This window comes from Equus quagga, chromosome 12 (assembly GCF_021613505.1).
Source record: "Equus quagga isolate Etosha38 chromosome 12, UCLA_HA_Equagga_1.0, whole genome shotgun sequence".
Lineage (NCBI taxonomy): Eukaryota > Metazoa > Chordata > Mammalia > Perissodactyla > Equidae > Equus > Equus quagga.
This window is the reverse complement of record NC_060278.1, coordinates 16913063-16925065: the sequence shown is the minus strand read 5'-3', so window position 1 is coordinate 16925065 and position 12003 is coordinate 16913063. Positions and strand designations below refer to the sequence as shown.

The following is a 12003-nucleotide window of genomic DNA, read 5'->3' as shown; positions in this document are numbered from 1 at the left end:
TAAAACAGAAACAATAAGTCAATAACAGAACGATAACTGGAAAATTCCTAAATATTTGGAAATTTAAAAAACATTCTTAAAAATAACACATAGAGCAAAGAATAAATCAGAAAGGAAATTAGAAAATATTTTGAATTGAATGAAAATGAACATACAATATACGAAAATCTGTGGAATGTAACTAAAATGCAGAGGAAAATTTATAGTATTAAATATTTATATTTAAAAAGGAAAACAAACTCAAGTCAATCATCTAAAGTCCCACTGTAAGAAGTATAAAAAGAGTAAATTAAAAACAAAGTAGAAAGAAATAATAAATATGAGCAGAAATTAGTGAAATAGTAAGTGAACAGTAGATAAATTTAATTACATCCAAAGCTGTTTACTTGAAAAGACCAATAAAATTGGTAAACCTCCAGCTTCACTAATAGAAGAAAAAACAGAAAAGATATAAATTACTAACATCAGGAATGACATATAGGACATCATTATAGATCATACAGATAGAAAAAGGATATAAGGAAATATTCTGAAAACTGTTACACCAATACATTTGACAAATTAGATAAAACGGATACATTTCTTCAAGGATACAAATTTCCAAAATCTGAATCAGAAATAAATAGACAGCCTCAATAGTCTTATAGCAAGTAAAGAAATTAAATTCATAGTTAAAAACCTTCCCAGAAAGAAAACACTAGGCTAGATGGCTTCATTAATGAAATTCTAGCAAACATTTTTAGAGGAACTAATACTTGTTCTTTACAAATTCTTCTAGAAAATAGAAGGCTAGTATTACCCTAATACTAAATCCATACAAAAACATTGTGAGGAAGCTGCAAAACCACCTATGAAGATAAATGCAAAAATACTTAAAATATTAGCAAATTGAATCCAATAGTGATACATCATGACCAAGGAGGATTTATCACAGGAATGAAATATTGCCACAACAATTAAAAAAGTAATTTATATAATCACCATATTAACAAAATAAAAGGGAAAAACAATATAGTCATGTTAAAAGATTCAAAAAAATTTTTGACAAAACTCAAGACCCATTCATAATAAAAATTCTCAGAAAATAGAATAAAAACAAACTTCCTCAACTTGATGAAAGGCAACTATGAAAAATCTACAACTAATATCATACTAAAAATGGTAAGTAACTGAATGTTCTGCCCCTAAGATCTGGAAGAAGGCAAGTATGTCTACTGTAACTCTTTTTATCCAACACTGTACAGAAGGTCCTAGACAATGCAACAAGGCAGGAAAATAAAGTCACGTTGATTGGAAGGGAAAAGTAAAACTATTCTCAGACAATATGATTGTGTATGTAAAAACTCTTAAGTCAATATTAAAGCTACTAGAACTAATAGGTCAATATAGCAGAGTCACAGGATATAAGGTCAACAGACAAAAATAGGTCTATCTCTACATGCAACTAACAAACAATTGGAAAATGAATTTAAAAAAATACCACTTACAATAGCATCAAAATCCACAAATATTTAGGGATAAATTAATCAACATATGTGCAAGACTTGTACACTAAATATTACAAAATATTGCTGATAGAAATTAAAGGAGACCTAAATAAATGAAGAGAGATACTATGTTCATGGATTAGAAGACTCAATTTTAGTAAGATATTGGTTCTTCCAAAATGAATTAGTGCAATTCTAATCAAAATATCTTTTTTTTTTTTTTGGTAGAAATTGGCAGGCTGATTCTGAAACCTACCACAGAAATGTAAAGGACAAGTGTAGCCAAAATAATCTTGAAAAAGAAATAGAAGTTTAAGAACTTACACTTTTGAATTCAATATATACTACAAAGCTACAATAATTAAGAGCATGTTGTTGGTGTAAGGATAAACATACTGAAGACAGAGATCAGAAATAAACCCACACATATATGATCTATTTTTTTGGTAAAAGTGTCAAGGAACTTGGGAAAAAGATAATATTTTCAGAAAATGGTGCTGGAACCATTTTATATGCACTTGGAAAAACCTAAATGACCCCTATCTGATACTATAAGTTACAAAAAGTAACTTTAAATGGGTCAAAAACCTAAATGTAAAAGCCAAAATTATAAAACGTTTAGGAGAAAATGGGGTAAACAAAGATTTCTTAGGACACAAGAAATGTGTCCCAAAAAAGAAAAAAGAGATAAATAACTTCTGCACTTTGATAAACACAATTAAGGAAATGAAAAGGCAACCTACAGAATTAGAGAAAATATTTGTTATACATATTTCTGACAAACAACCTGAACTCAGAAAACATTAACAACGCTTACAACTAAATGATAATACAAACATCCCAAATAATAAAAACTGGGCAAGAAATTTCATCACAGAAGAAGACACAGAAATGGTCAATAAGCACATGAAAAGATATTCAACATTACTGGTCATCAAAGAAATGCATATTAAAATTATAATACCACACACAAAAAATCTCTGTACCATTATATGCTCACTAGAGTGGCTAAAATTTAAAAGACTGACAATAGCAAGTGTTGACAAGGATGTGAAGCAACTGAAACACTTAAACACTGAATATGGGAATGCAAATGGTGCATACACTATGGAAAACAACTGGCATTTTTTTCATAAAGAAACTTACCACATGACCCAGCAATTCCACTCATAGGTATTTATCCACAAGAAATAGAAACAAAGTTCCATGCAAACTTTGTACATGAACGTTCATAGCAACCTTTTTGTAATAGTCAAAAACTGGAAACAACCTAAATGTCTAACATCACATGAATGGATATACATATTGTAGTAGATAATATTTCAATGTACGGAATATTACTTAGCAATAATAAAAAAGAGCAGACTACTGATATATGTAACAACATGGGGAAACTCAAAAAACATCACAGTAAACAAAAGAAGTTACACTAAAAAAATTACACCCCTGATTTTATTCATGATGTACTAAAAATGGAAAATGTAACCTATCATGACAAAAGGCAGATCAGGAGTTGCCTGGGGCTGGGGTCAGAGACTGACTAAAATGGGGCACTAAGGAACATTTTAAGGGGATGGATGTTCTAATTTTTGAATGTGGTGGTGGTTACACAGTTATATACATTGTTCAAAACTCAAACTGTACACTTAAAATGGGTGCAGCTTATTGTATACAAATTATGGCTTCATGAGAAATGCATGAGTAGAATTTTTCATGACAAGAAATTGGGAGAAAAAAACACAATTTCATATTATTCTTAAAATAAGTCAATGTACATCAATGTTAAATACTTCTACTTGAGTTAATTACAGATGAAATATTACCTTTAACTTTGACAGGCTTGCTAAAAGAAGAAGCAGTCAATAAGTAATAGCCAATGACTGCCTCTCTTCTTTTCATTCCTGCTATACCTATTGTACATGAGTATCGCTTAAAAGTAAAGAATTAAAGTTTAATATCACTACAGAACCAAGCATTTAGAAATCAAGCATATTCTTACATTTCAATCCTTTCTCTCAGACACCAAAACAATGATCTCCCTCTAAGCTGAAAATTAAAACAAAAAAGCACGCTATCTTCAGATAGAAAATAAAATGTTAATTCCCTTTTCCTAAACTTTTTCATTTATATATGATTTATCTTCCAATTAAGATACTGAAAACCAGTATCTTACAGTGTTTCTCAATCACATTTTCTTTTCTATACACTTATTAAAACAATAGTAATCGTTACTCACTTCAATTGTCTTGGCCAGTAACTGCGTGTGAGGAAAATTATACTTGTAGACTTCATTAGCGACAGTGTTTACATCAATGGCAGCCACCACTTGTGCAGGTATGCAGCTTTCTGTAACGATAAATGGAATATCTTAAAAAGAAAAGGCCTTAACAGCAGTTTGGTCATTGTAGAGAGAATGAAAAACAACAGAATTTCCTGGTACACGTCCTCACTCTCTCAATTATCTAGCCAGATCTCAGACTGTCAATGGATGACCAGGCCAGGAGGGGCTAGGTGTGAAGTGGAAGATTTATGTACTTCTGGTTCATCTCTCTGACAGCATTCCAAGGCTAAAAATAAGATTTAAATGTTTTAGTCATTATCTCTTAAATTTGCTTTCCTCTTTCCATTAAGATATATGCTTATGAGTTAAATGGAAAGTTTTCCTAAGTTAAAACAAATCAAAAATAGGAAAGTGACATATATTCTAAAAAGCCATATCACTTGGAACTCTTTATAAACAAATAACTACCCTTTGTTCCTCATCTTCTAACGTTATTACAAAGCTGCTTCCCAATACCACTGAAAATGCTTTTTGGTAAGTTTTTTTTTTTTTTAATAGCAGCTTTAGTGACATATAATTCACATACCACAAAATTCACACATTTAAACTTTAGGAAAGTTTTTAAATGAGGCAAGTAATTAATTGGTATCCAAATGTAAAAAGTTCACAGACCAAACCTTAAAAATTTTGACAGACCAGGAGAGAACATGAGAAGAGTGAGGGAAATAATTACAAGGGCGTGTCTTCACTGCCCTTCCGTCTTGCTGCTAAAGAAAAGCATTTTCAAAATGCTTTCAGATTCAGAGAATTTTGCCACAGTCTTTAAATGGCAGTCAAAGTTTGAAGTATGGCAGCGTAGCTGCTGTTACATTTTGCAATTACCACCTTCCTTGTACTTCTTCCCTCAAACACATGCATGTATATGCCCTGTCCCAAAACAGGAGAAAACGTGAAGAGCTTTAAAAATAAAAGTATTTGAGACTTCTTAAGAAAATCATCAGAGAAAATATTACAAATTACATAGTAGCTCCAAATCAATATTCCTTTAATAACCATTCACTGTTAATAGTTAGCTTAGCTTAGCCCAAATATCAAAAAGAGAAGGGAAAAAAACAATTAGGATGTGAGAAGCCAGGGCTCGTGCAGCAGGTACCTTAGCAGATCACAGAAGATGGGGCAAGGAGGAAGGCTTGCGCACACTCAGGAAACACTCACAACCATACAGGGACCTAGGAGAGATGACGCCAGAGAGAAAACAAGGGCACAGATGTCTCTAAGGAAACATATGCTAAGTGCCTACTGGGTTCAAGACACTCAGCTAAGACCAGTTATCGCCCATGTACCCTGCTGCCTTCTACACAGGTCACTAGAAACTTTGAGGTCCAGTTAGTAATATTATAGGTAGCTGCCTCCAATTCAGTTTAAATTCAATAACTAGTTATTTGCCTTAGTATAAAATAAATTTAATGTTATATCTTTGTCAATGGCATCAGAAATCTTGAAACATAAATCTAGAAGGCTTTTAAACAACAACAACAACAAATTAGAATATAAGGATCGTTTTTGCACAATCACAAACCTGTTATAATCCAGGTCAAGAACTAATCAACTACTAATCATTGTAAGAGAGCTCAGGATTACATGAGCGTCATTGAACTATTTTGTTGTTTTGCTAAGTAAGATAGGTTGTTTAAGAGCATGATGCAAGTTGCTTGCATTTCTACTATATACACAGCAAACCGGGGTTGCCCGGAGTTGACTGATATGACTTTTCTCCTTTGTCAGGCTGATTGAAAATCCGCAGTGATGTGCTGAATCTGTACCGTAATCAATAATTAATTTTATGTTCTTGTATTTTGTGCCTGAAGATATACAAACTGGCAAAGAGCAACTGCTAAATGAGTGTTTTATGTGGCAATCCAAGAAGTTATGAACCGAAAATTCTTTCTTAGCAAGCAATAGATTTTTAAAGTCAATAAACAAATGCACTGCTTGCACACATTTTAGATTGTTATTCAGGATCTACTGCATGACCTACAATGTTATTTCTATGATGAGAAATGGAGGTACTAAGATATCACTGATACTAATTCAACTTGCCTTTTCAAAACACAATTGTTTTGGGGTATGAATATGTTCCCAAAGAAAAAGTTAAACTCATAAATAAAAATTTTAAAAAGAAGTCCTGTCAATTCCGTCAAAATCTTAAATTGAGCTCCAAAGACAGGTTGTCTTGATATTCCCTACTGTTCACTTTAAATCTGTAGCCTCCAAAAATCTTCGTTAAGCTGCATATGCAGATTTTGAAAATGTTTAACTAAAATATTAAAGTGAATATGATTCAACAGAATTTTGCCTAAGTGACCTCCATCACTTAAGTGATCCAGGAGAGGTAATTCTCAAAGGGGAGGGGGGAATTGGGGAAAGGGGACCCATTAGGATCTTTTGGTGGCGGTGGAGGTGGAGGGAGCGGACGCGTCTTCAGTCCTTTGGTCTATTGCTTTACCTGGAGTGTATTCACGACATTTCGGTTATTATTCTGGAGTGCATATTTACATGAAGCATGGGTATAAAAGGTGAGACACTAGTTAGAGAAACGCTATGTAAATGATGTTCAACAGCTGTCAGATTGGATCTACAAGGGAAGGCTAAGGGGTATCATGCTCCCATTTTTATGAAGACCGAACTAAAAAACACACATTTAGTTATATCAAGAGAGACTTTTGGTGAGACATTAGAAATGTCACTGACAATACATGCACAATTCATGCTGTCAAATATGTTTCTTATTAAAGTAAGTAAGAAACACACACACCTACACACCCCACAGTTGAATAGCAATAATTTTCCTTCTTTTTCTGGTCACTCTCTCTCGACAAGTTGTAGGGAAGAATCTCTGGTTGGCAGTAGTGAAAAGGTACAAGTTCACACTCTCTCTGCCTCTTAGAACCAAATAAATCAAAAAGTTTAATTGTTGCATAGTTGCATAGTTATTAAGGTGGGGAAAAATCAATATTTAAAAACTGTAAATACGGAATTAACCAGCCCACTTTGAAATAAGAAAAGTAGCCTATTTTTTCTTTTTTTCCTTCTTGATCATTTGTTTTCTGGTCTGTATCTCATATAGGTGAGTAATTATTTGAATTACCTCATTATAATCACACCTGAGACATCTAATCAGGTATGTTAACACTGACATCTAGTTGTGAAATGAAAGATCAGTTGAATACATCCACTGTCTATTTCCTTCCATTCAAAGTGAGAACTTAATTAGGAATAAAACAGACCTGTAAGGATTTTGAATTTAAAATCATTGCCAAATGTTTTATGACTATTAGCAAAGTATATTTCTTGTTTCATTTTTAAAATTCCGGCATTTCAAAAATTGTAAATAAATTCTTCCTATGGACTAAATAACAAAAAATAAGTTAAAAACATTTTTTTAAGTCCATTCAATTTCCTTAGAAAATCTCCTTAGAAGTTTAGCTAACAGTCAACCAAAAATTTTACTTTGGGTCAAGACATACTTTAGATCTTCGTTACTCTGATGTGAATAAATACGAGAGCCTATAAACCAGAAAGTGGATAGGAAGCGTTTGAGATCTGAGTATAGACCAGAGCTGGGGAAACGCGACAGGAGAGAAAGACGCCAAATTAATGTTAGCAAAAAAAAGCACACTGAGGGAATTTACAAGGAAAAGTGTAAAAACTCTTTCCAGTAAGTCTCCAGGAAAGTCCACTTAAAATGGTATTGGTATGATGAGGCAGCACATTAACCCTTAGCCCTGGGGAGGCAGGGAGCCTCAATTCCAGGGAGATAGGCTGGTCTCTATTAAGAAAGGTTATTTCTAAATGTAGGTCATTGAAATTAGAGTTAAGCTGAAACTCTACAGCAGCGTACTCTAATAGAACTTTCTATGATGATGGAAATGTTCTGTCTCTGTGCTGTCCAATATGGCAGTAGTCAATAGGCACATGTGGTTACTGAGCACTTAAAATGAGGGCAGTGCAACTGAGGAACTGAATTTTAATTTAATTAATTTAAATTTAAATACTACATATGGACAGTAGCTACCATGTTGGGCAGCCCACTTCTATAATCATTGGGATCACCATCAGCAAAATTCCTGGAGGAAGGGGACCATGCATAAGAGGGGAAAGCATAGCCTACGGAGTTAGAGAAATTTGTGTTCAAATTCTAGATTTGACACTTATTAGTTATGTAGCCTTGGAAAATCTACTTATCTCTCTAAGCCTCAGTTTTCTAATAAATGAAATGGACATAATAGCAGTTCCCATAAAGGGCTGCTGTAAAAAAGTAAATGAAATAAAGTACATGGAACACTCAGTATACAGTAGATGCTCAATAATGATTAAGATTCCTATTCACTGCCTGACATCTATCTGGAATAGTACAGCATAAATAGATTATTATTTTAATTGTTGTTCTTATTATTAAGGTTAGGAAATTGTACCAGTGTGAAAAGTTTAAGAATTCTAACTGTTCATCTGAGAGACAAATTTCAGGATAAATACTTTTGAAAGATTTTAGAGTGACATAAGAAGGGATCTTCACAAATGATAATACCTGCATGGTTTCAATTTCTACTATAAAAAAACAAGAGATTAACATCGCTAAAAGGAAAAACTTTCTTGACCTTATTATCAAACCCTGGCATGAAAGAGGGAAACAGGTTTAGGGCGAAATATTTTTCAAACCAGGGCAGAATCTTCTATTTCCACAATATTTATTGCTTGTCCAATATGGAGGAAGACAGTTCAACTAAACAAACTTCTAAAGACACTTTCCATCCCTAAACCTCTGTGAGTATGTGGGAAAGGAGGTAGGTCTTCAGACCATCTTTCACTACCTACCATTATTTAACACAAGTCTTGGTCTTTGCTTCCTGATTCACTGCTCAGAAACTAGAGAACTGACACAAGAGAAATGCTCTCCTGTGGTTAAGTTTGTCTATCGATTTGCCTTCTCTAGGTACTACAAAAATAGTAAGTCCATAATTACATTATGACAAACAAAATAAACTTTCTGTTTCCATATTCAGTGATGATGCAGAGATAAATTGATTTGTGGGTATCAAACTGCAAGAATAGTGCATAAATGCTTGTTTCCTTCTAATTATCGATCAGGAGAGAAACTAACCCCACTTCACAGACAAAGCTAGACCTTAGGTTAAATACTGCCCCTTCTTTTTTGATAGCAATCTTCAATTCCCTTGTCCCTCTTTTCATTTCAAACTACCTGAGCAATACTCACCTATTAGCCAAACTCAACACTAAACAAATAAGTATTTAAAAATCAGTATGGGAAGTAGATAGCAAACATCATCTTCTTAGTATTATAGAACTCAAAGAACTTCTAAATTTCTCATTAATGCCCAGTCTCTCTGAAGGAAATTTCACTTCATTCCTGTAATAATTCAAAAATGTGATTTCTAGTCTTACTACCTCTGCAGAAATTATTTGCCTATCCCAAAATTTATTTCCCCTCCTCTTCAATAACCCAACATCAAATTTATTCACTGCGGCAATGCACCAAGTAAAGGACTGTATCCCACCCTTCTGCAGCCAGATGAGGCCATGGGGCTAAGTTCTGACCAATGAGATAGAAGAAGTCTACCACACTCTCAGGAAGTCTCTGAAAAAGGAAGGCGGTGATAGCTGTTTGTGCCTTCTGACCTTTCCACTGTTGGTTTGGAAAATAAAGGTAATGGCTGCAGCTCTAGTCGTCACACTGGACCATGACGAGGAGGGCCACTCTACAGAGCTGGCAGAGCGAAAACTGGCAGGAGTTGAGGTCCTAAAGGGTTTCACGGAGCCACCATAGCAGCCCCAGATGACCACATCTAGACTTACTATATGTGAGAAAGAGATATATTTCTACCTTCTTTTAGCCACTATTATTTTGGATGTTTCTATTATTGCCAGTCAAAACTAATCCTAACGGACACACAAACCTAATCCTAACAGATACCTCAGTTGTTTAGAAGGGGTGTGTGTGTGTATGTGTGTGATGAGAAGAGAATTTCAGGTTCACTTCCTATTTAGACTATATCAATTTAATTCAATAAACATTTATTGACCATCATGTGCAAAGCAACTTACTAGACCCTACAGGGGTGGAGATACGAAGTTTATATTTATGGAGGTCAGGGGAGTCTTAAAAGTAGAAGAATACTGTTTTTCCCTGAAGTACAGGAATCCCTCCCTTAATAAAAAAGGTGATTTTCCCCTCAAATTTTCCTTGTAGAGTGAAGTTCTGCCAAGCAACTACTATTTTCACTATATTTTTAAAGTCACATCTGTATTCTCCTAGGAGAAAAACTTTGGACGCTTGATTTAAGAAAACAGAAAGAACTTAGGAAACTTACCAAAACCTTTTATTAAATAAACGATTCAAAGATCACACATGAAGAATATTAATAGCAATAGCAATATTACGAACAATACCATGTTATACTCAAAATCTCAAAAGCAAAACTGCTGAAACTCCAGCACAATGATATTCAACCTCACAGATTTTCTAACTTCAGTAATCTCTTGCTAAATACTTTTGCATGGCAAGACTTCCTCAGATGATTTTTATCATAATATGATTATTAGAAAGAGACACAACAGCTATCCCTAAGGAAGCTCTGTTTTCCCTTTGGATTGATGGCTTCTTTGTCACCTAACAATCAAAGGATAAAAACAAGCAGCAAACCTCAGTGGTTCCTGACATAAAACAAAGGTCAAACCGTAACTACTGACCATGATTACTAAAGTGAGAATATAAACCTTAATTTCTTTATGTTCTCAGACTTTCATTCAACAGATCTCTGAATGATTACTAATTCATAAGCCCTTTTTACAAGAGGTTTTTGGTGTTTTAAAATAATTTACTGTCCTAAAATTAAGAAATGCCTCCTTCCATTAAGGTTTTTTTTGTTTGTTTTTTTGGTGAGGAAGATTCGCTCTAAATTAACATTCATTGCCAATCCTCTTTCTTTGCTTGAGGAAGATTAGCCCCGAGCTCACAACTCTGCCAGTCTTCCTCTACTTTGTATGTGGGATGCCTCCACAGCATGGCTGATGAGTGGAGTGGGTCCACGCCCAGGATCCAAACCTGTGAACCTGGACAACAAACTGGAATGTGAGGAAGTTTAACAACTCGGCCTCAGGGCCAGCCCCGCATCCTTCCACTAAGTTTTGAGAACATTGAAGACAAAATCACTTGCAAAGTGATATGAGATTGTTTGTTTTAAAATTAAATTTTGTTTAAAGGAAAAATAAACGTTCATTTATTTATGTTTCTTATAGAAACTCTGTAGTTTAGAAACTTATAAAGGGAGATGGTCAGTGTTCAATGGATATGTTATTTACAAACTACACATATCAATATATATAACAATATCAATTAAGAAAAAAACATAATGGTATCAAATGCTCTTTTTTTTCTGAATGTACATCAGCAAATTTGCACTTACGGGGTTCCCCGGGTTCTTTCTGGGTCCTAATCAAATAATTCTACTGCTTAAAAGGAGTTCACCACTGTCTTCCTGATAAAACCCACACTTCTTAGCATGACCTGGACCCTGTGTACCTGTCCAGCCTTCTCTCCTGGCATTGCCCCTTGACCAACCCCATTTTCTTCCAGTTCACACCTGCCACACTCATACACACACACTGTTCCCTCGGGTAATACCAAACTACTGATCATGCCCCAAATGGGCCATAATTACTCAATCCTAGTGCCTCTGCACATAGTTAAAAGACCTACCCTACCCTGCCCAGCCTCTGACACCATCTCTCTTGTCCTAGATCATTCCTATAGATCTTTCAGGCCTCGCTCAGCTCAGGCATGACTCCTCCAGGAGGCCTTCAGGGAGCCCACTGGTGGTTTGAAATGGGCCATTCTTCCTGCCCTTATCACACTCTGTGGTTAACACTATCATCACATTTATGCCAGGACACTGCTTCTCTCACTAGACCAAACAATCTGACAGAGCCCTGCCATGTCTTGTGTATCTGGGTACTTGCAGCACCTAGATACTGCTGTAACTGGCATCCAACAGGTTCTCAACAAACAGCTCTTGACTGAACAGATGCATGGTGTAGGGGAGGAGGACATTTCCTCTCCCCAAATGGGGGTTCGTCTGGCTGGAGAACGAATTAAATTCACACGAGACAGAATAGCAAGAGAAAATTAAACAAAGCTTTATGAGGAACCATGGCCCG

General features: G+C 34.9%; 1 protein-coding gene across 6 annotated transcripts in view; it reads right to left on the bottom strand.

Annotated features, from left to right (window-relative positions):
* The window catches only part of TRDMT1 (tRNA aspartic acid methyltransferase 1), a 58772-nt gene that overhangs the window by 34111 nt on the left and 12658 nt on the right, over positions 1-12003 (bottom strand). For 3 of the 6 annotated variants that reach the window (XM_046679867.1, XM_046679866.1, XM_046679871.1), the window contains exon 2: positions 3724-3833. In XM_046679867.1, coding sequence (XP_046535823.1) covers positions 3724-3833 — 110 coding nt within the window. Of the gene's footprint in view, positions 1-3723; positions 3834-4921; positions 4998-6583; positions 6711-12003 lie in introns of those variants that run through there. The other 3 variants (XM_046679868.1, XM_046679869.1, XM_046679870.1) reach the window with 3 other exon arrangements.